The sequence below is a fragment of the Bos javanicus genome, chromosome 2 (assembly GCF_032452875.1).
Source record: "Bos javanicus breed banteng chromosome 2, ARS-OSU_banteng_1.0, whole genome shotgun sequence".
Taxonomy (NCBI): Eukaryota; Metazoa; Chordata; class Mammalia; order Artiodactyla; family Bovidae; genus Bos; species Bos javanicus.
This window is the reverse complement of record NC_083869.1, coordinates 86,289,452-86,310,809: the sequence shown is the minus strand read 5'-3', so window position 1 is coordinate 86,310,809 and position 21,358 is coordinate 86,289,452. Positions and strand designations below refer to the sequence as shown.

The window sequence follows — 21,358 nt, the reverse complement described above, 5'->3', positions numbered from 1 at the left end:
ACCAGGCTCCCCCGTCCCTGGGATTCTCCAGGCAAGAACACTGGAGTGGGTTGCCATTTCCTTCTCCAGTGCATGAAAGTAAAAAGTGAAAGTGAAGTCACTCAGTCGTGTCCGACCCTCAGCGACCCCGTGGACTGCAGCCTTCCAGGCTCCTCCATCCATGGGATTTTCCTGGCAAGAATACTGGAATGGGGTGCCATTGCCTTCTCCGATTGCTATTGCTACTGCACTGCAAACATGAATTAAAACCATAATTTTGACCTAATGCCAAAGCCTAAAGTGTTGGTAAATGTTATTTATAGGAAGTTCATCATAGGATCAAAATTATCTAAAACAAACTTACAGTGTTGATGCTTTCTCCAGATATACCTCTCTTAAAATAGCTATGCCATACTAGATAATCAGTTGCAGATTATATATTACATACATACACATTATATATATATGTGGGGGGGTGTATATATATACACATACAAATGATTGAAGTTGTACTTGTTGAATAATTCCAATAGAGGATAGAATGGTATTCAGAAAGAAGAAATTTCTAAAGAATATAAATGTTAAATATTCTTGATTTAAAGTTTTATTCTTCTAGTTGAAGAGTGTATCCTTTTCTATATTTTCTTAAATGTGTGACTAAGAAATGCAGAAACTGTGCAGAGAAAATGTTATCTTATTCTTTATTATATAAAATTATATAAATGTTGAATATAAATCAGAACAGAGGTATAAATAAATACCTTACTTTCTACATATAAGCATAAAACTGGATTCAGAAACCTGCCTGTTGCATGACTAGAGAAATGCTGCTAAGAGGAACTTTACCCTTTCTATTTTGACATAGATCTTTGCTCTACTATATCACAGGCTAAAGGGGAACAAAATCACTGACTTGTTTCTATTTTTACTTAATCCATCTTGTTAAGGCTTATAGTAATTCTGGTTATCACATGGGATACAGCCTAGGGAAGATTTTGGTACTGCAAAGTTAAGATTTCAGGACTTGGTAAGAATTGAAGAGCTACGAACTGTTATAGTTAACTAGCTTACTCCAAAGCCCACATCTCACACAATTGTAATTAGATGTCCTCAAATCTGAGATATCATGGATTATCATTTTATATATCACTATGAAAGAAGAAAGCCCTGTATCCTGATGCAGGGTTTTTGAAATATGAAAAGATGTTTATCTCAGAATCAATGAGGTTTGGCATGTTTTATTTTTATTTACTTATTTACTTTTATTCTTTCGCTGTGCCACACATAGGATCTTAGTTCCCTGACCAGGATCAAACTCATACCCCCGCATTGGAAGCACAGAATCTTAACCACTAGACCACCAGGAAAGTCCCTGGCAAGTTTTATTTTTCATTTAGAGCTGCAGGATCATAGGAAGCCTGAGTTGAGGGGCAGAAAAAAACTCACAATTTCTCTTTTGTTAGAGATAAAGGGAAAAAAAAGAGAAAATTCAGTTAAATAAACTTCAGAATCAAAACTGGAACACAGGGGGTTTTGTATAGTTTTGTACATCCTGTTTTATCTTTCATGGTTGAATGTTCTATGTATCTTATACTCAGTATTCTTCTTTAGGTGATTTGATGGCACTCAATAGAAAATGGTGCCCCATTCAGGAACAGAAAGTCCAGTTCTATAGTTTTCTAAAACTATACAACTTTGTAGAAATACTTCACTGTACAAATTTTACTGGAAACTTGTGTGGAAAATTATCTATTTTTTTATAATGTACTTGTATTATAGAAATATTAATCCACAAGTGTTAAATCAATAGACAGTCTTATCCTAAAATTTATTAAAGTAGACTAATATTAAAATAGTGATATCTGCAAGATTAACCTTTATTCTTCCTATGTAAATTTTCCCTGGTGTACCAAAAATCTTGTTGACTTAAAATATAGAAAAGCAGAAATACTCCTTGAAAGAATTTAAATGTATTGTTTTTAAAAGTGTAAGTCATTTTTAAAACTCTTAATTATTATTATAATTTTAATGATGTTAATTGTATACATACAAAAATAAAATTTCATATGTCAAAGCTGTCTTAAAACAACAAATCTAATCAATAAAATACAGACCTTATTCAGAGCACAAGTCTAACCATTATAAATGACTGTCAGAAACTACTCATTGACTGTAAGCCACAGGTTACTGTACTCTATCAAATTAAATAAAATATTTTAAAGCAGATCAATATAGAAACTAGTTGTTTAATATGGTACTAATTAGAATTGTTGTTATTTGGTCACCGAGTCATGTCCAACTCTTTTGCAACCCCAAGTACTATAGCCACCAGGCTCCTCTGTCCTTGGAATTCTCCAGGCAGGAGTACTGAAGTGTGTAGCCATTCCCTTCTGCAGGGGATGAGGTCTTCCTGACCTAGGGATTGTACCTGGGTCTCCTGCATTGCCGGCAGATTGTTTACTGTCTGAGCAACCATGCTGCTACTGCTAAATCGCTTCAGTCATGTCCAACTCTGTGTGACCCCATAGACGGCAGCCCACTAGGCTCCTCTGTCCCTGGGATTCTCCAGGCAAGAACACTGGAGTGGGTTGCCATTTCCTTCTCCAATGCATGAAAGTGAACAGTGAAAGTGAAGTCGCTCAGTTGTGCCCGACTCTTAGCAACCCCATGGACTGCAGCCTACCAGGCTTCTCCGTCCATGGGATTTTCCAGGCAAGAGTACTGGAGTGGGGTGCCATTGCCTTCTCCGCTGAGCAACCATGGAATCCCATTAATTAGGGTATCATTCCCTGATTCAACAGAGTCACATCTTTTATACAGAATTAATTGTTTAAATCAGTAAAACAAAATCATATAATGTCAAAATTATCCCGCTGAACTAGACTATAGTAAGGAACAAAAGGCAGAATTTAGAAAAAAATAAAAGAAAAAAAGGCAGAATGGCCATCATCAAAAACTCAACAGACAGTAAATACTAGAAAGGGTGTGGAGAAAAGGGAACCCTCTTGCACTGTTAATAGGAATGCAAACTGATACAGCTACTATGGAGAACAGTATGGAAATTCCTTTAAAAACTAGGGATAAAACTACCATATGACCCTGCAGTCCTGCTACTGGGCACATACCCTGAGGAAATCATAATCAAAAAAGACAGTGTACTCCAGTGTTCTTTGCAGCACTATTTACAATAGCTAGGACATGGAAGCAATGTAGATGTCCATCAGCAGATGAATAGATAAAGTTGTGGTACATATACACAACGGAATATTACTCAGCTATAAAAAGAACACATTTGAATCAGTTCTAGTGAGGTGGATGAACCTAGAGCCTATTATACTGAGTGAAGTAAGTCAGAGAAAGACAGATACCGTATATTAATGCATATATATGTAATTTAGAGATGGTACTGATGAACCTATTTTCGGGGCAGCAAAGGAGACACAAACAAAAGGACAGACTTGTGCACACAGTGAGGGAAGGATAGGGTGGAATGTTTTGAGAGAGTAGCACTGAAACATACACATTACCATAGGTAACGTAGTGGGAATTTGCTATATGATGCAGGGAACCCAAAGCCAGTGCTCTGTGACAACTTAAGAAGGGTGGGATGGGGAGTGAAGTGGGAGGAAGTTTCAAGAGGGAGGGGAACATATGTATATCTATGATTGATTTATGTTGATGTATGGCAAAAACCATCACAGTATTGTAAAGTAATTATCCTTCAATTAAAAATAAAATTTAAAAGGAACAAAAAGAAAATCTTTGTCTATTTGGGCATTCAAAACTTTTAATATGAATATCAAATCCCTTGGTAATAAGGGTATAAGTAGAGAATTATAAAGTATCTCTATTTCCTTATGACGTTTTTCCATTTAACTCTGAAGTATACTACCTATTCATGAAAACATTTCATATTAAGGATGATATTTAACCAGTTGCCAGGCTATGAGGAAGTTCTTCTAATTAAAGCACTGATTGGGCTTGAATGAAAAACACCTCTTTCACCTTACCCATTGATAAGACCAAATGATTCAAAAGTAAATTGGAAAGAGATTTTACTTACTACCACTGCCTGTTTCTAGCTCAGAGACCCATAATGTGCACTCACCTAAACATTAACAACTGTCTTTACTTTATAGAAAAATTCCACTGCTATCTTCTTCCTAACCATTTCCTCATGTCAGTATCATTAACACATTTTATAAAGCAATTAGAGATTGAAATTCCCTCGTGTTCAGCTGGTCCTAAGGGTAGAAGAGGACAGTCGTAAAGGGGTATTGCATTCTGAGGACAGAAACATAAAAAAACCTGTGCTTTGCACCTCCAAACATACAGGAGGGTAAAAATTTTCGTTTACTGTGCATAGGTCTAACTATAGATAGCCTCAAAGGAGACAGAGAACAATAAAGGGAATCAAAGACTCATGAAGCCAATTTTTAGAATTGTCATGGAGAGATCACAGGTCAGGAAGCAACAGTTAGAACTGGACATGGAACAACAGACTGGTTCCAAATAGGGAAAGGAGTATGTCAAGGCTGTATATTGTCACCCTGCTTATTTAACTTATATGCAGAGTACATCCTGAGAAATGCTGGGCTGGAGGAAGCACAAGCTGGAATCAGGATTGCAAGGAGAAATATCAATAACCTCAGATGTGCAGATGACACCACCCTTATGGCAGAAAGTGAAGAACTAAAGAGCCTCTTGATGAAAGTGAAAGAGGAGAGTGAAAAAGTTGGCTTAAAGCTCAACATTCAGGAAACTAAGATCATGGCATCTGGTCCCATCACTTCATGGGAAATAGATGGAAAAACAGTGTCAGACTTAATTTTTGGGGGCTCCAGAATCACTGCGGATGGTGATTGCAGCCATGAAATTAAAAGACGCTTAACTCCTTGGAAGGAAAGTTATCACCAACCTAGACAGCATATTCAAAAGCAGAGACATTATTTTGTCAACAAAGGTCCATCTAGTCAAGGCTATGGTTTTTCCAGTGGTTATGTATGGATGTGAGTTAGACTATAAAGAAAGCTGAGCGCCAAAGAATTGATTCTTTTGAACTGTGGTGCTGGAGAAGACTCTCGTGAGTCCCTTGGACTGCAAGGAGATCCAACCAGTCCATCCTAAAGGAGATCAGTTCTGGGTATTCATTGGAAGGACTGATGTTGAAGCTGAAACTCCAGTGATTTGGCCACCTGATATGAAGAGCTGACTCTTTTGAAAAGACCCTGATGCTGGGAACGATAGAGGGCAGGAGGAGAAGGGGACAACAGAGAATAAGATGGTTGGATGGCATCACCCACTCAATGGACATGGGTTTGGGTGGACTCCGGCAGTTGGTGATAGACAGGGAGGCCTGCCGTGCTGCAATTCATGGGGTCGCAAAGAGTTGGACATGATTGAGGGACTGAACTGAACTGAACTGAAACAGTGAAGTACACACTGAAAAACTATTTGAATATGACACTGCAATAAAAGATAAGGATAAATAGTATATACATGTATTATGTATAAAGGATATTATATAAGAGGAAATTAAGTTTTTAAAAATATATCCCGTGTTCCCAATAATTACAAGCTAAAAAACAGGAATAATGAAGTAGCTGCTAGCCAGTGTAAAAATAAACACTATATGAAGCTGTTAATACAGTGGAAAGAATTAGAAGTTGTTTGTTACTGCATGCTTGTTACCACTGAGAAATAGTTGACTGGCCCTCTGAAATACCTACTGTGAAGCTCAATGACAAACCCATCATTCACAAAGAACTTCCCATTAGGATTTTAGTCTGCCTTATTAAATATGGGTGTGCAGTCACATTAGAAGGAAGCATTCAGGGACTTCCCTGGTAGTACAATGGATAAGAATCTGCCTGCTAATGCAGGGGATACCAGTTTAGTCCCTGGTCAGCAAAGATTCCACATGCAGATCTTAAGCCGGTGAGCCACAACTATGAAAGCCCACACACAACAACAAAGACCCAGCACAGCCAAAAATAAATAAATGAAGAAGAAAGCCTTCAGAATGAGAGACCAAAACAGACAGGGGGAAAAAAGGAATTCAGAAGAAACATATAATTCAGGGAGCAAAAAAAAAAATCAAAGAAGCATAATAATATCCTCTCAGAGATAAGGAAAAATTTATGACATGTGGTCCATGCATAGTCATCCCAGAAAATACTTTTTTTTTCTAAACCTCTTAGTCTTTTTAATTTTTTAGATTTGTATTTTGAAATATTGATAATTTCAGATTTATAGAAAAGTTGTAAATAAATTTTTCTAAAGACAGAGGCGAGTAACAATAGGAAAAGAATAAAGTCAGAAGATAATTCAAGAAGTCAAATATTAATTCTGGAAAAAGAGAAAATGGCTTGGAGAAAATTAGCAAAAAAATTAATAGAAGAAAATTCCCTAGGAAATTAATGACAGGAGTATCTGGATTAAAAGAGCCCAAAGAGAGATCAAAATGGTGGAGTAGGAAAATGTGGAGCTCACCTCCCGCCACAAACACCTCAAAGATACATCTACGTGTGGAGCAGTTCTCACTGAAAACAAACTGTAAGTCATCTGGCAGAAAGACAGCTATATTAATACAACTAAGTTTGTAAGAAAAATCCAAGATCCAGATGAAATCAGGTAGGAAGAGAAGAGAAATGATCAGGTCAGGACCTGCACACCTGGGAGGGGAAGATGGAAAAGGAGAGGGATTACACAGGCTCAGAGGAAGTATACAGACTTACTCCCTGGAGAGTGAGGTTCAGTCCCCATTTTGGGTTTCCCCACGCCTGGAGTCTGGCACTAAGAAGACAAACTCAGAATTCGAGTTTGAGCATTAGTAATAAGAATGCTAACTGCATTAGAGGAAAGAGTTGATTAGCACAGTGCCAGTTTTAACAAAGAACTAGAAAATATAAAAAAGAATCAGAACTGAATATGACAAATGAAAAACAACTAGAGGGAATTAACAGCAGACTAGGTGATGCCTAAGTGATCTAGAAGGTAGAATAATGGAAATCCTTCAATCTTAACAGCAAAAAGAAACACAAATTTTAAAAATGAGAACAGTTTAAGGGACTTCTAGGATAACATCAAGTATGAAAACATTCACATTATAGGGCACATTATAGGGAGATGAGAGAGAGGAGTTGAAAACATAGTACATGAAATTATGGCTGGAAACTTAACAAATCTAAAGAAGGAAACAGATGTCCAGGTACAGGAACCACAGAGGATCCCAAATAAAATGAACCTAAACAGACCCACACCAAGGTATATCATAATTAAAATGGCAAAAGTCAAAGATACTGAGATGATTCCAAAGGAAGTAATAAAACATTCAGTTCAAGGGAACCCCCATAAGGCTATCAGCTGATTTCTCTGCAGAAATTTTGCAGGCCAGAGGGAGTGGCATAATACATTCAAAGTACTGAAGGGGGAAAACCTGCAACCTAGGACACTCAACCAAGCAAGATTATCATTTAGAATAGAAGGGGAGCAGGATTGCAGGAGGGATTAGTTGCTAAGTCATGTCCACTCTTGTGACCCCTTGGACTGTAGCCTGCCAGGCTCCTCTGTCTATGGGATTCTCCAGGCAAGAATACTGGAGTGGATTGCCATTTCCTTTTCCAGGGGATCTTCCTGACCCAGGGATCAAACCCAGGTTTCCTGCACTGCAGGCAGAGTCTTTACCAACTGAGCCAAGAGATATGTAATTTTCCAGACAACCAAAAACTAAAAGAATTCAGCAATAGCAAACCTAACCTTGAAGGAATGTTAAAGGGTCTTTTTTAAGTGGGAAGGGTCACAAGAAGTAAGAATCTATCGGAAAGAAAAAGTCCACCAGTAAAGGCAAATATGTGTTAAACACGGTGGAGTAACCACTTAAATAAGCTAGTACTAAGAGTAAAAGACAAAAAATTGTAAAAGTCAACTTATAATTACATTAAACAGTGAAAGGATAAACATGAAGATGTAAAACATGGCATCAAAAGCACAAAACATGGGCATCTTACTTTTCATAACATAAGATTCAACTTATCAAACCTTAATACTGTACAGAATTGTTTCCTGAGCTTTTTTTGATGACATCTTTCCCTACTTTGAGGACACAGGATAATGAGCAATAGATTTTGTATTCCACACTTCACTAACAATATTTTAAATGTGTCTGTTTTGGAAAGGCATGAAGGAGGAATATAGGGGTATCTTTTTCACTCATGAGATTACTGTTCCTTCATTACTGAGATCTAGCCAAAGTACTTCATCTAAGATATACTGTCAAGATTTGCTGAACCCACTCCAGTGTTCTTGCCTGGAGAATCCCAGGGATGGAGGAGCCTGGTGGGCTGCCGTCTCTGGGGATGCACAGAGTCGGACACGACTGAAGCACCTTAGCAGCAGCAGCAGCCAAACCTCAAGGATTTTGTCGTAGTTCTTGTCCTCTTATATTCTAATTCAGTACTGTCAACTAGCCTGTGCTCAGATTTTACTCATTCTTATATGTGGCTCTCTTTCTTTCCACTGTATTTGATATTTCAGTGTCTCTTTCAAAAAAAAATATATTCCTCTTTTACCAACTAATCATGGCATGATTCTCTTTGCCCTCTAAGTTGTCTTCTAAGGGAGTTTTCAATTATATTCTGCATTTTGGTAGTTTTTAAGTGACTCTGATCCTAGTCCTTTGATTCTTTTCCTATTTTAACTCTAAAACACCACCACCTGGATGAATGTTCACTACCTCCTCAAACTGAAAATCATGAATATATAATTTCGTACATTTTATTTTCAGGATCCTCACCTCTTTTGTGTTAGCTTGCCCATCTTACTTATCCCCTGAAATCAAAACAATACCTGTTATTTTTCTGACCTGTTTTAAGCCACACAATCTATTTATACTGTTATGTATCCCTTTTTCAGTTCACTAACTTGCTAAAAATGATATACTCATTTCTCTTTCCACTGCCACATCCCTTTTCTAAGCTCTATTATTGCCTAACCAGATTACTGTATATTTATTCAAGGCTTCTCTATCTTCAGTTTCCATCCTTTAGGCATGCATAAAATCTGAATTTAGTTTTTTTAATCTGAGGTGGGTTTTTTCCCTGTTTTTATTCTCATCAACTCTTATCTGTATCCTTACCAAATTCCTGCCATTGCAGTCTTCCTTCAATATTCCCATAATAATCAACATGTTATTCATATATAACTACTTATATTTTTTCTTTGAGCTGTAATGAATTAGCACCACTCTTGTTCTCTCTAGGCATATTGAGCCTTCAATCAAGCAATTCCATATACAGAGAACAGTTTAACTTCACTTCTCTATTTTTTATGAAAGAACCAGGACATATTACCAGTAAGCTATGAGTAGTAGCTTAGGTATGAATAGCTATATATTACCACAGTATATTTCATTCATTTACCAAATATTTGTTGAGCATCTTTCATGTGCTAACCAATATTCTAGACACTGATAATATAGCAGTGAATGATATTAAGTGGTATTAGACACTATTGAACAGGCCAGAGAAAACCTGGCCTGTCTATAGTTTAGCAAACCAGACAGGTTTGAACCCCTAGAATCATGCTGTTCCCAACCTGGTCACCACTAGCCACAAGATTCTAATTTCAATCTTAAATAATTAAAACTAAGTTTAAAATTCAGTTCCTCAGTTGCAACTAGCCACATTTCTATTTTTAATTGAGGTATAGTTAATTTATAGTATTGTGTTAGTTTCAGGTTATACAGCGTACTGATTCAGTACTTTTGCAGATTTTCCATTATAGCTTATTATAATAGCTATAATTCCTTGTGCTGTACAATAAATCCTTATTGCATATCTATTTTATATATAGTAGTTCATATCTGTTAATTCCATACCCCTGATTTGTCATTCCTTCCCTCACCCCTTGGGTAACCACAAGTTTGTTTTCTATGTCTGTGGGTCTGTTTCTGTTTTGTATATATACATTTGTATTTTTTTTAGATTCCACATATAAGAGGTATTATATTGTGTTTGTCTTTTTTCTGTCTTGACTCATCTCATTAAGCATAATAATATTCTCTAGGTCAATCTATGTTGCTGCAACTGGCAATATTTCATTCTTTTTGTGGCTGAATAATATTCCATTGTGTGTATTAATCTGGTTTTCTATTGAATGGCATTTGGATTGTTTTTCGGCTGTTGTAAATAGTGCTGCTACGAACATTGGGGTACATTTATCTTTTCAAATTAGCATCTTCTTTTTTTTTTTCCAGATACATACCCAGGAGTAGAATTGCTGGATCATGTAGTAGTTCTAGTCTTAGTTTCCTAAGGAACTTCCATACTGTTTTCAATAGTGGCTGCACCAGTTTACAACCCACCAGCAGTGTAGGAAGGTTCCCTTTTCTGCACACCCTTGCCAACATTTATTTGTAGACTTGTTGATAATGACCATTCACTGACAAGTGTTAGTTGATATCTCATTGTGGTTTTGATTTGCATTTCTCTAATAATTAGTGATGCTGAGCATCTTTTCGTGTACATATTAGCCATCTGTATGCCTTCTTTGTAAAAATGTCTGTTCAAGTCTTCTACTTGTTTTTATTAGATTGTTTTTGATGTTGAATTATATGAGCTGTTTGTATATTTTGGATATTAACCCCTTATCTGCTGTGTGTTTACAAATATATCCTTCCCATATATTCTTCCCATCCTGTAGGTTGTCTTTTCGTTTTGTTTATGGTTTCCTTTGCTATGCAGAAGTCTTTAATTAGACCTTATTTGTTTATTTTTTCTTTGATTTTGCTTTAGAAGACTGATCCAAGAAAATATTGCTGTGATTTATGTCAAAGAGTGTTTCACCTGTGTTCTCTTAACAGAAGTTTTAGGGTTTCATATTTTACATTTAGATCTTTAAACCATTTTGAGTTTATTTTTGTATGTGATGTGATGTAATGTTCTAATCTCACTGTTTTACATGTGCCTGTCCAGTTTTCCTAGCACCACTTGCTGAAACCACATTTAAAGTGCTAAATAGCCCCACATGGTTAGTGACTACCATATTTGACAGTGTAGATACAGAATGTTTCCATCAACATAGAAATTTCAGTCAGGTAGTACTGCTCTAAAGAAATTGGAATATGGAAACTTGAGCCTATCCACAATGTAGAAATATGTCATAGGACAGCTTGGTTCCCTAAATTAAGAAAAGACTTTTGCTCAAAGTGCCAAAAAAAAATGGTAGTAGGAACTAGGTTGTTTCTTTGGCCCAAATTGATATTAACACAAAAACATTCTCAGGATAACACAGATACACAGAATTACTCTGTGTTATATGACTTAGATATCTTAAGTGCCTGTTCTACCAGTGCTAACTTGAACAGTACTTTGGAGGTTTTAGACAACTTTCTAAATAGACTTCTGGCAACCTCTACTTCCTTTTTTAAAAATATGTTTTTAAAACTACCTAATAATATTTTCAAAATAGAAGGAATGTAATTCATTTGTTTCTCTGTTGACCTCTTTCTCATTTCATATATGAAACATTTATACTATTAATATAATGCTAGACTAAAGATTGTGTGAAGTAGATTGTAAGCTCTCAGAGAGCAGGAAGCAGGCCTTTCCTGAGTTCTGACCCCTCCTAATCTCTACTTAAACACTATTGTATAATTAGTACCACATGTTCTGTGAGTATTTATTAAATGTTCATGGATGTTCTACACGTATCTGTTCTAACTTATCTTTTTTTTTTTTCCTCATTCAGGGTTTCTGATCTATATTCTCCTTCTCTTTACTTAACAGACAGTGTGGAGCATTCATTATTAAGACAATTTGGGCAGCTCTAGTCCAGCTCAACTGATTTCTTATCCAGTGATCCTTGTGTAGCCAAGATCCAGCTTCAATGAACCGGCTAGAAGCTGCCCATTGTGAAACTTAGGGTTAGTTAATACCTCACCATACTTATTTATTCCACTATAAGCTGTCTAAATTTGATGAAATTTGCTTTTTCAGCTGTTCTACAAAATTATTTAGGTAAATGTGGCATGTTGATTTTTTAATGTGTTTATCTAACTGTAGTGACATTTTCTACAACGTGTTTTATCCATTCCATAAATAATAACCACATTGGGAATAGTGAGGTGTCTTTCATTTTCTCTGCTTTGTGTTATTTCTTTTCCTCTCAATCTTTTAGAAGTTTATGTTTCATGTTCTTTGGTATTTATTTTAATATTTAGGATAAGAGTCATTTCTAATTCTAATGCCTTTTATCATATAGTTAATGAATCAGTTCTACTGCTTGGCAATTTTGTCATTTTTGTCTAATTTCTTGTTACTACTGCTCTTTAATTTTGCTTCTACCATGGTTTTCAGAATTTTAATAGTATTTATATGCATTTTTAAAAACATTTCCAAACGTTAGAAATACCATCAACATGATCAGTATTTTTGCCTTTTCATGTGATTAATTTGACTATATTAAATTTTTTCTCCTAACATTTGAGATAGTGCTCCAGTATCCCTATAACATAAGCCATTTGGTACCAAACTTTATATAATATGGATCACTTAGTAGAATTGTTTTGATTAAAAGAAGGGCTTACCTCTGACATCTTATTACATTGATATTCTTCTGTATTTTGGTGCTCTTTTAATGCTTTAATCTTTTGACCTCTTCTTACATTTTACCAATATTTTCAATTATATATGTGTTCTTAAAAGGACAATTATTTCCATAAAAAGCAAATCTATTTCCTACTCCAAAGAAAAACATTAAATTATAATTATAAAGCCAATTCTTATTATATAATTGGAAAATAAGTGAGGAGAAAAAGCTGTTATTCAAAAGTTATAGAATAAATCGTGCTTTTATTTTTATTTTTTTTTATTTTTAGTATGAAAAAAATTTATTTTTAGTATGAAGACAACCACCTTCAATCCATTTGTAATTCTTTCCCTGACCTCCTAATTTTAGACAAGAAGGTAAAGCCATAAATATTGGCATTACCCAAATAAATCTGTTTTCCTTTCTTATTCCATCTACAAATATATTCCGTGCTCAGCAGCAGAAATAATAAGACAAGGACCTTAAAGTTTCTCCTGGTGAGTCAAATAGGGAGTTTCTTTTGAAACCATAATTAATATGCTTGCCAGTCAAATGGTTTCATGAAGACAGCATGACCATATGAAATATATACTAGCATATGAGAATTCCATGTACATTAATTTCTGTCAGGTTTTAGAAATGTAAAAAGACTTAAGTCCCACAATGAAATTTCAAAGTTTTTCGTTCTGTAAGTAAAAAGTACTAACTACTGGTATTAGAGGTCTTCTTTTAATAGTACTGTCCTTGAGAACAAAAAAAGTTAATGTTTTGACTTTCAAAATGTTAAACATGATGCTAAACAAATCCTGGATTGTTAATAAAAATTAATGATGCATTATTGGATAAGGAATTTTTATAATTATGCATACCTAGATGTGTTTTTTCAGAGCAATGTAGGTTGTATGTATGCACACACGTATATACATAAAAAGCATATACACATACGTTTTCTATATATATATACATGCATATAATTCACACATATAGATTTTCTTAGAATTTAGCTTCATTTTGAGAAGCTAATCAGAACTGTGGAAATTACTGAAACCTAAATATATGGAGGGTATCATCAACCTTCTTCATGGCCTAGCTTGGTAGCCCAAATGTGTTTTTCTAAAAACAGACAGATTGGAAGGATGAAACTTCTCCCTACATGTACTAAGGAAAGCTCATCTTATTTTTTTCCTTTCTGTAGGTTTTTTTTTTGGTTGTGCTGTGCAGCTTGCGGGATCTTATTTCCCTGATCATGTGTCAAACCCAGGTCACAACAGTGAAGGCACCAAATCCTAATTCCCTGGCAGCATTGCCTATAGTATATCTTCTATAGATAAATTTGAAGTTTTTACTTACTTAGTAACCATTATGAAAGATCAGCCTTAAGACAGCTGCAATTCACTCTGTTTTAGAGTGAAACGGATAATACGTATATCAGTCCCTGTATCAGAATCACAAGGTAATAACTTTACAACCTATTTTCTGAAAATCTCTAATACAATCAGAGATAGAAAGATGGTAGCATGGCAAAAGGTAAAGCATCTTGGGAAATTAAGACTTGTAATTTCCTATCAACTGATTTCACAATAGCTTAGAAAAAGACATATGATTTAGTTTATAACATTGTTTTATAAATTTCTGCCAATAATGGCAGTACATTATTTTCAAACACATTTATAGATGATAACTCCCATATGTTAGGAGTGTTTCCTGTATTTATGCTATGTTTTACTATAGAATAATGAATTTGGGTCACACTAAAATTATATGTATTTTTCCCAGAAGTAGTGCTTCAATAATATTAAAATATAGAATCAAAGGACTAGAAAAAATTTTCAGAAAACATCCAGTTCAACTTTGATATCATGCCTCAACATGCCTTATTGTCATAAATAGTAAATTGCTCGACTGTGAACCTACACTTTGACTAAAATGTACTCTGAAATCCCTGTAGACTTCAAGGGGAAGGGGCCAAATTATACCCTAAGAATGGATGTAATATTCATAATTGGTACTGTTTCTTTCAACTGTATTCAGTGTTTTCATTCCTGTACATAAATTCCTAAAAATATACTTGGCTGTCAGCTTCTGTACTTGCAGGCTGAGTACTACTCTCTGGTTAACAGCTAAAGTTATTGCTTTCGTTGGACCTGCTATGTGTGTTTCTGTCTCTGCTTTTATGTATTGCATAAATTTGCTAGTTACTTTCTGCATTCTCCTGCTTCCTCTCAGAAATCAAATGCCATTCAAGATCACTTGTTTTATTGTCATTATTTTCTCCTTTCCATGTGGCATAACTTCTTTAGTTCTCTATTATATATACTAGATTCATGGTTATCTTGATGTTACCTGCTTTCTGACCTGTCAGGATCAGCAAATATAACATAGAAGGTGTAGATTTCAAACTAGTGAAATAACAGATTGAGGATTTCCCATATTATCATTCTTTTTAGGCATAATGCTTAAAATAGTATCAATATAATGACAAGCCTGAATTTATCAAAGTAAAGATACACAGTAAGTCATTAAGACATTCTACTTAGGCTGGTGACTGATAGCCATACTGACTTCTGGCTTAATTTTAAAATTTTCCATTTACTGGTTTGTCAGTTTTCCCCATTTGATATGTATTTTTTTAGTTAAAGAAGCTAATACTTGATTATTTACAAATATTTTAGCGCATAATTTTCTGAAGGAAGCTAGTATGGTAACCTTAGTTTTGCATTCCTGTCAAAGTGTGTACCCGTGAGTAATGGTCATTCAGTATTTCTCTAAAAGTGATCTAGGTCATAAATATCTCAGTGCACTTTCCCCACTTTGAAAAGAAGGGGTATAAGAAGCTGCCTCTGTATATGTAGGGACTAAAGTCCTTCCCTCCCTCCCCTGCTAAGTCTTTTCCTCACTTCAGCCCTTTTACTTGTTGGTTTTTGTTCCTAAGCAGAAAAAACTGGGGGGACCTTCACACTCCTGAGATGTATGTACCTGTAACATTCCACTATGCTCTTAGGCTTAAAGAGAGGATTTCCAAAAAGATTTTTTTTATTAGACTCTTACTTTTTTCTGCGTTTATTTCTCTGTGGACTAGAGAGGGTGAAATACATATCTGAGAGTTTTTCTTTCCTAGGGAAAATGAACACTTTTCAGGAAATGGTAAGTTTTTTTGTTTTATTTTGTTAAATTTAAGGAAAGTAAAGTATAAAGGCTTCAAAGTAAATGTCTCAAAGTTTTTAGCATTTATTTTCCTCCCATTACTTAGTATCAAGTTTTATGACATTCTTACTAGATTTCTGTCTTTAATATGTTTTGGTGCTTTTTTCATTTTCCCTAAAATTACGAGTGAAAAATTCAAAATACAGTTAACCCTTAAACAACTTGGGTATTAAGGGCACTGACTGACACACACACTGACACACACACCCTACCTGCGTATAATGCATTAATCAGCCCTTCATCTGCAACATTTTTTATCCATGATTCTCCCCTGGTTCCTTACCTGTAAATTCAACCAATGGAGGATTTCCAACAGGATAATGTAACTTGAAAAAATTCAAGCAATATGGGGAACAATGTTTTGACTAAAGGAATCCAGCTCACATAATTAATTGATACTTCAGAGTATCATTCTTCATTTTCACAGCTGCTTTCCTTCTTCCATTTCTGAACCCATTAGTACTCTTGAAGCTTCATGTTTTTCACAGTGGTTCCTAATTATAACAGAGTGATCATTTTCTAGGTATGAAAAAAGAGAACTCAGATAGCTTTTGCTTGACCATGGAATGTTTTATCCTTTTCTTTCTTTTGCTTAATGTATTATAAATATTATAAAAGGAGACTTTAAAAGATGATGGTCAGGCACAGTTATCTTTGTATCTAATTAAAGATCAGATTAAATTAGAAAGGATGTTAGTTAATAGTCATCTTTTTGTAAATCTGTATCTTACTAGATTTCAAAAAGGTTATCTTGTTTCCTCAAAGAATCTCATAAGTATAACTCTAGATAATGAAATACAGACATTTTGGGTTACACTTTAACAGATTTGTACTTTTGAAGTTAAAACCATTTTAATCCATTGACCTGCTTCTTGAAAATTACTTTCTAACTCATCATCACCTTTGCTTAAATTTTGTGTACCCATTACAGAGAATTCAAGTTCCCTGATTTTCTTCAAAAATGGACTGTTAGGGAAAATATCCAAAATTAATTCTAAAGATCATTTCTTCATGTAAGTTGTCCTGTTGATCTACTTTATTTATTAAACATCTTTCAAACCAAACTTCTCGATACACTCTAGGTAGAAAGTATTAGTCGCTCAGCTGTGTCTGACTCTTTGTGACCCCATGGACCATAGTCCGCCAGGCTCCTCTATCCATGGAATTCTCCAGGCAAGAATACTGGAGTGAGTTGCCATTCCCTTCTCCAGGGGATCTTCCCAACCCAGGGAGTGAACCAGGGTCTCCCACGTTGGAGGCGGGTGCTTTACCATCTGAGCCACCAGGGAAGCCCTAGGTAAAGGTTGCCAACCATATAGTATGCACTAACATTTTAATCTCAGGTCATACAGTTTCAAAAGACTCTTATCTTTATTGATAATAAATAGAGTTCTAATAAGACAAGCTTATCATTAGGGTCTGTCTGAGTAGGGTCATGTGAAAGAATGACACTATATCTTTTCTGAGAGTTTTCTCAGATCTTTTCTCAGAGTTTCATCAGAGACTTGTCATGTTCCAAAATGAACATTAGCTTAATCTTCTCCGAAATGATTGTATGGGTTCAGAATTACGAGTCCTTGTTTTCTAGTACTTATTTCCTCTTGAATCTCAGCGTCACCTTCGTTGATGAGCAGCAGACAGACAATTTGATTATCTTATAGAAATCAAAGCTATTTACCTATAGACGAGATCCTCTGATGTTTTATCAATCATATTAAGTTCTGTTTTCACTTCTCTCCTTCTGGTAGTCAGAAAGATCTTGATTTTGCTGACCTCTGCTCCTAGTTCTTATATGTGGGAATTATATATTTATTATTCAAATCAGGACACTTGAAAGTGGACACTAAAAGTAATTTATTATATAATTTTTGAAATATGTACTTCAGTTCAGTTACTCAGTTGTGTCCGACTCTTTGTGACCCCGTGAACGGCAGTATGCCAGGCCTCCCTGTCCATCACCAATTCCCGGAGTCCACCCAAACCCATGTCCATTGAGTCAGTGATACCATCCAACCATCTCATCCTCTGTCATCCCCTTCTCCTCCTGCCCTCAATCTTTCCCAGCATCAGGGTCTTTTCACATGAGTCAGCTCTTTGCATCAGGTGGCCCAACAAAGTAGATTATCCTATTAATAAACCTATTAAAATAATTCTATTCAAAGACTTTTTCAGAAATAAAATTTTGATATTACAGAAGGCATAAACATAGATTGTCTCAGGGAAATCGAAATGTAAGTGATCCTACTGATACATTTTAAAAAATGAATGCAATATTAGGATCAAAAAGTATAGTCTGAAAGACATTAAGCCATAAAAAATAGGTGTGAATTCCTCTTACTTTAACCCTTGAAGCTTTATGGTTTCTGCCTCAGCCATTGATACAGCTGTATAAGTAAACTGAATTTTGTTCAGGTAGAATAAGCCTGTTTCCCTGTGTTATAAACATGAAATTGCAGAATCTCATAACTGAGGGACTGTAGGGTTGAAGAAGGCAATGACATCCCACTCCAGTACTCTTGCCTGGAAAATCCCATGGACAGAGGAGCCTGGTAGGCTGCAGTCCATGGGGTCGCTAGGAGTCAGACATGACTCAGCGACTTCACTTTCACTTTTCACTTTCATGCATTGGAGAAGGAAATGGCAACCTACTCCAGTGTTCTTGCCAGGAGAATCCCAGCGACGGGGAAGCCTGGTGGGCTGCCGTCTATGGGGTCGCACAGAGTCGGACACGACTGAAGCGACTTAGCAGCATAGGGTCTACAACTGTGGAATAGTCTTTTGATATTAGTCTTAAAATGTAGTAACTTAACCCAGGTAACTCACTTTGCTATATAATTTCTAGGTAGTTCTAAAGAAGAGCTTTCGTTTAGTCATTGAAGATTGTTTCAAGTCTATGATAACATTCCTTGGGAATTCCCTCATGGCTCAGATGATAAAGAATCTGCCTGCAATGCAGGAGACTCAGGTTTGAGCCCTCGTTCGGAAAGATCCCCTTCAGAAGGAAATAGCAAAAATCAACAAAACCAAAAGCTGGTTCTTTGAAAGGATAAATAAAATTGACAAACCATTAGCCAGACTCATCAAGAAACAAAGGGAGAAAAATCAAATCAACAAAATTAGAAACGAAAATGGAGAGATCACAACAGACAACACAGAAATACAAAGGATCATAAGAGACTACTATCAACAATTATATGCCAATAAAATGGACAACGTGGAAGAAATGGACAAATTCTTAGAAAAGTACAACTTTCCAAAACTGGACCAGGAAGAAATAGAAAATCTTAACAGACCCATCACAAGCATGGAAATTGAAACTGTAATCAAAAATCTTCCAGCAAACAAAAGCCCCGGTCCAGACGGCTTCACAGCTGAATTCTACCAAAAATTTAGAGAAGAGCTAACACCTATCCTGCTCAAACTCTTCCAGAAAATTGCAGAGGAAGGTAAACTTCCAAACTCATTCTATGAGGCCACCATCACCCTAATACCAAAACCTGACAAAGATCCCACAAAAAAAGAAAACTACAGGCCAATATCACTGATGAACATAGATGCAAAAATCCTTAACAAAATTCTAGCAATCAGAATCCAACAACACATTAAAAAGATCATACACCATGATCAAGTGGGCTTTATCCCAGGGATGCAAGGATTCTTCAATATCCGCAAATCAATCAATGTAATACACCACATTAACAAATTGAAAAATAAAAACCATATGATTATCTCAATAGATGCAGAGAAAGCCTTTGACAAAATTCAACATCCATTTATGATAAAAACTCTCCAGAAAGCAGGAATAGAAGGAACATACCTCAACATAATAAAAGCTATATATGACAAACCCACTGCAAACATTATCCTCAATGGTGAAAAATTGAAAGCATTTCCTCTAAAGTCAGGAACAAGACAAGGGTGCCCACTTTCACCATTACTATTCAACATAGTTTTGGAAGTTTTGGCCACAGCAATCAGAGCAGAAAAAGAAATAAAAGGAATCCAAATTGGAAAAGAAGAAGTAAAACTCTCACTATTTGCAGATGACATGATCCTCTACATAGAAAACCCTAAAGAGTCCACCAGAAAATTACTAGAAATAATCAATGACTACAGTAAAGTTGCAGGATATAAAATCAACACACAGAAATCCCTTGCATTCCTATACACTAATAATGAGAAAACAGAAAGAGAAATTAAGGAAACAATTCCATTCACCATTGCAACGGAAAGAATAAAATACTTAGGAATATACCTACCTAAAGAAACTAAAGACCTATATATAGAAAACTATAAAACACTGGTGAAAGAAATCAAAGAGGACACTAATAGATGGAGAAATATACCATGTTCATGGATTGGAAGAATCAATATAGTGAAAATGAGTATACTACCCAAAGCAATTTATAGATTCAACGCAATCCCTATCAAGCTACCAACAGTATTCTTCACAGAGCTAGAACAAATAATTTCACAATTTGTATGGAAATACAAAAAACCTCGAATAGCCAAAGCGATCTTGAGAAAGAAGAATGGAACTGGAGGAATCAACTTACCTGACTTCAGGCTCTACTACAAAGCCACAGTTATCAAGACAGTATGGTACTGGCACAAAGACAGAAATATTGATCAATGGAATAAAATAGAAAGCCCAGAGATAAATCCACGCACATATGGACACCTTATCTTCGACAAAGGAGGCAAGAATATACAATGGATTAAAGACAATCTCTTTAACAAGTGGTGCTGGGAAATCTGGTCAACCACTTGTAAAAGAATGAAACTGGACCACTTTCTAACACCATACACAAAAATAAACTCAAAATGGATTAAAGATCTAAACGTAAGACCAGAAACTATAAAACTCCTAGAGGAGAACATAGGCAAAACACTCTCCGACATACATCACAGCAGGATCCTCTATGACCCACCTCCCAGAATATTGGAAATTAAAGCAAAAATAAACAAATGGGACCTAATTAACCTTAAAAGCTTCTGCACATCAAAGGAAACTATTAGCAAGGTGAAAAGACAGCCTTCAGAATGGGAGAAAATAATAGCAAATGAAGCAACCGACAAACAACTAATCTCAAAAATATACAAGCAACTCCTACAGCTCAACTCCAGAAAAATAAACGACCCAATCAAAAAATGGGCCAAAGAACTAAATAGACATTTCTCCAAAAAAGACATACAGATGGCTAACAAACACATGAAAAGATGCTCAACATCACTCATTATCAGAGAAATGCAAATCAAAACCACTATGAGGTACCATTTCACACCAGTCAGAATGGCTGCGATCCAAAAGTCTACAAATAATAAATGCTGGAGAGGGTGTGGAGAAAAGGGAACCCTCTTACACTGTTGGTGGGAATGCAAACTAGTACAGCCACTATGGAGAACAGTGTGGAGATTCCTTAAAAAACTGGAAATAGAACTGCCTTATGACCCAGCAATCCCACTGCTGGGCATACACACTGAGGAAACCAGAAGGGAAAGAGACACGTGTACTCCAATGTTCATCGCAGCACTGTTTATAATAGCCAAGACGTGGAAGCAACCTAGATGTCCATCAGCAGATGAA

The 21,358-nt window shown here is 35.7% G+C and overlaps 1 protein-coding gene across 7 annotated transcripts in view; it reads left to right on the top strand.

Moving 5' to 3' along the window:
- The window catches only part of BOLL (boule homolog, RNA binding protein), an 86,876-nt gene that overhangs the window by 47,564 nt on the left and 17,954 nt on the right, over window positions 1-21,358 (top strand). For 2 of the 7 annotated variants that reach the window (XM_061380762.1, XM_061380815.1), the window contains one exon: window positions 11,766-12,587. In XM_061380762.1, the coding sequence (XP_061236746.1) occupies window positions 11,766-11,789 (24 nt within the window). In that variant the 3' untranslated portion in view covers window positions 11,790-12,587. Of the gene's footprint in view, window positions 1-9,238; window positions 9,355-11,727; window positions 12,588-21,358 lie in introns of those variants that run through there. The other 5 variants (XR_009729635.1, XR_009729637.1, XR_009729636.1 and 2 more) reach the window with 5 other exon arrangements.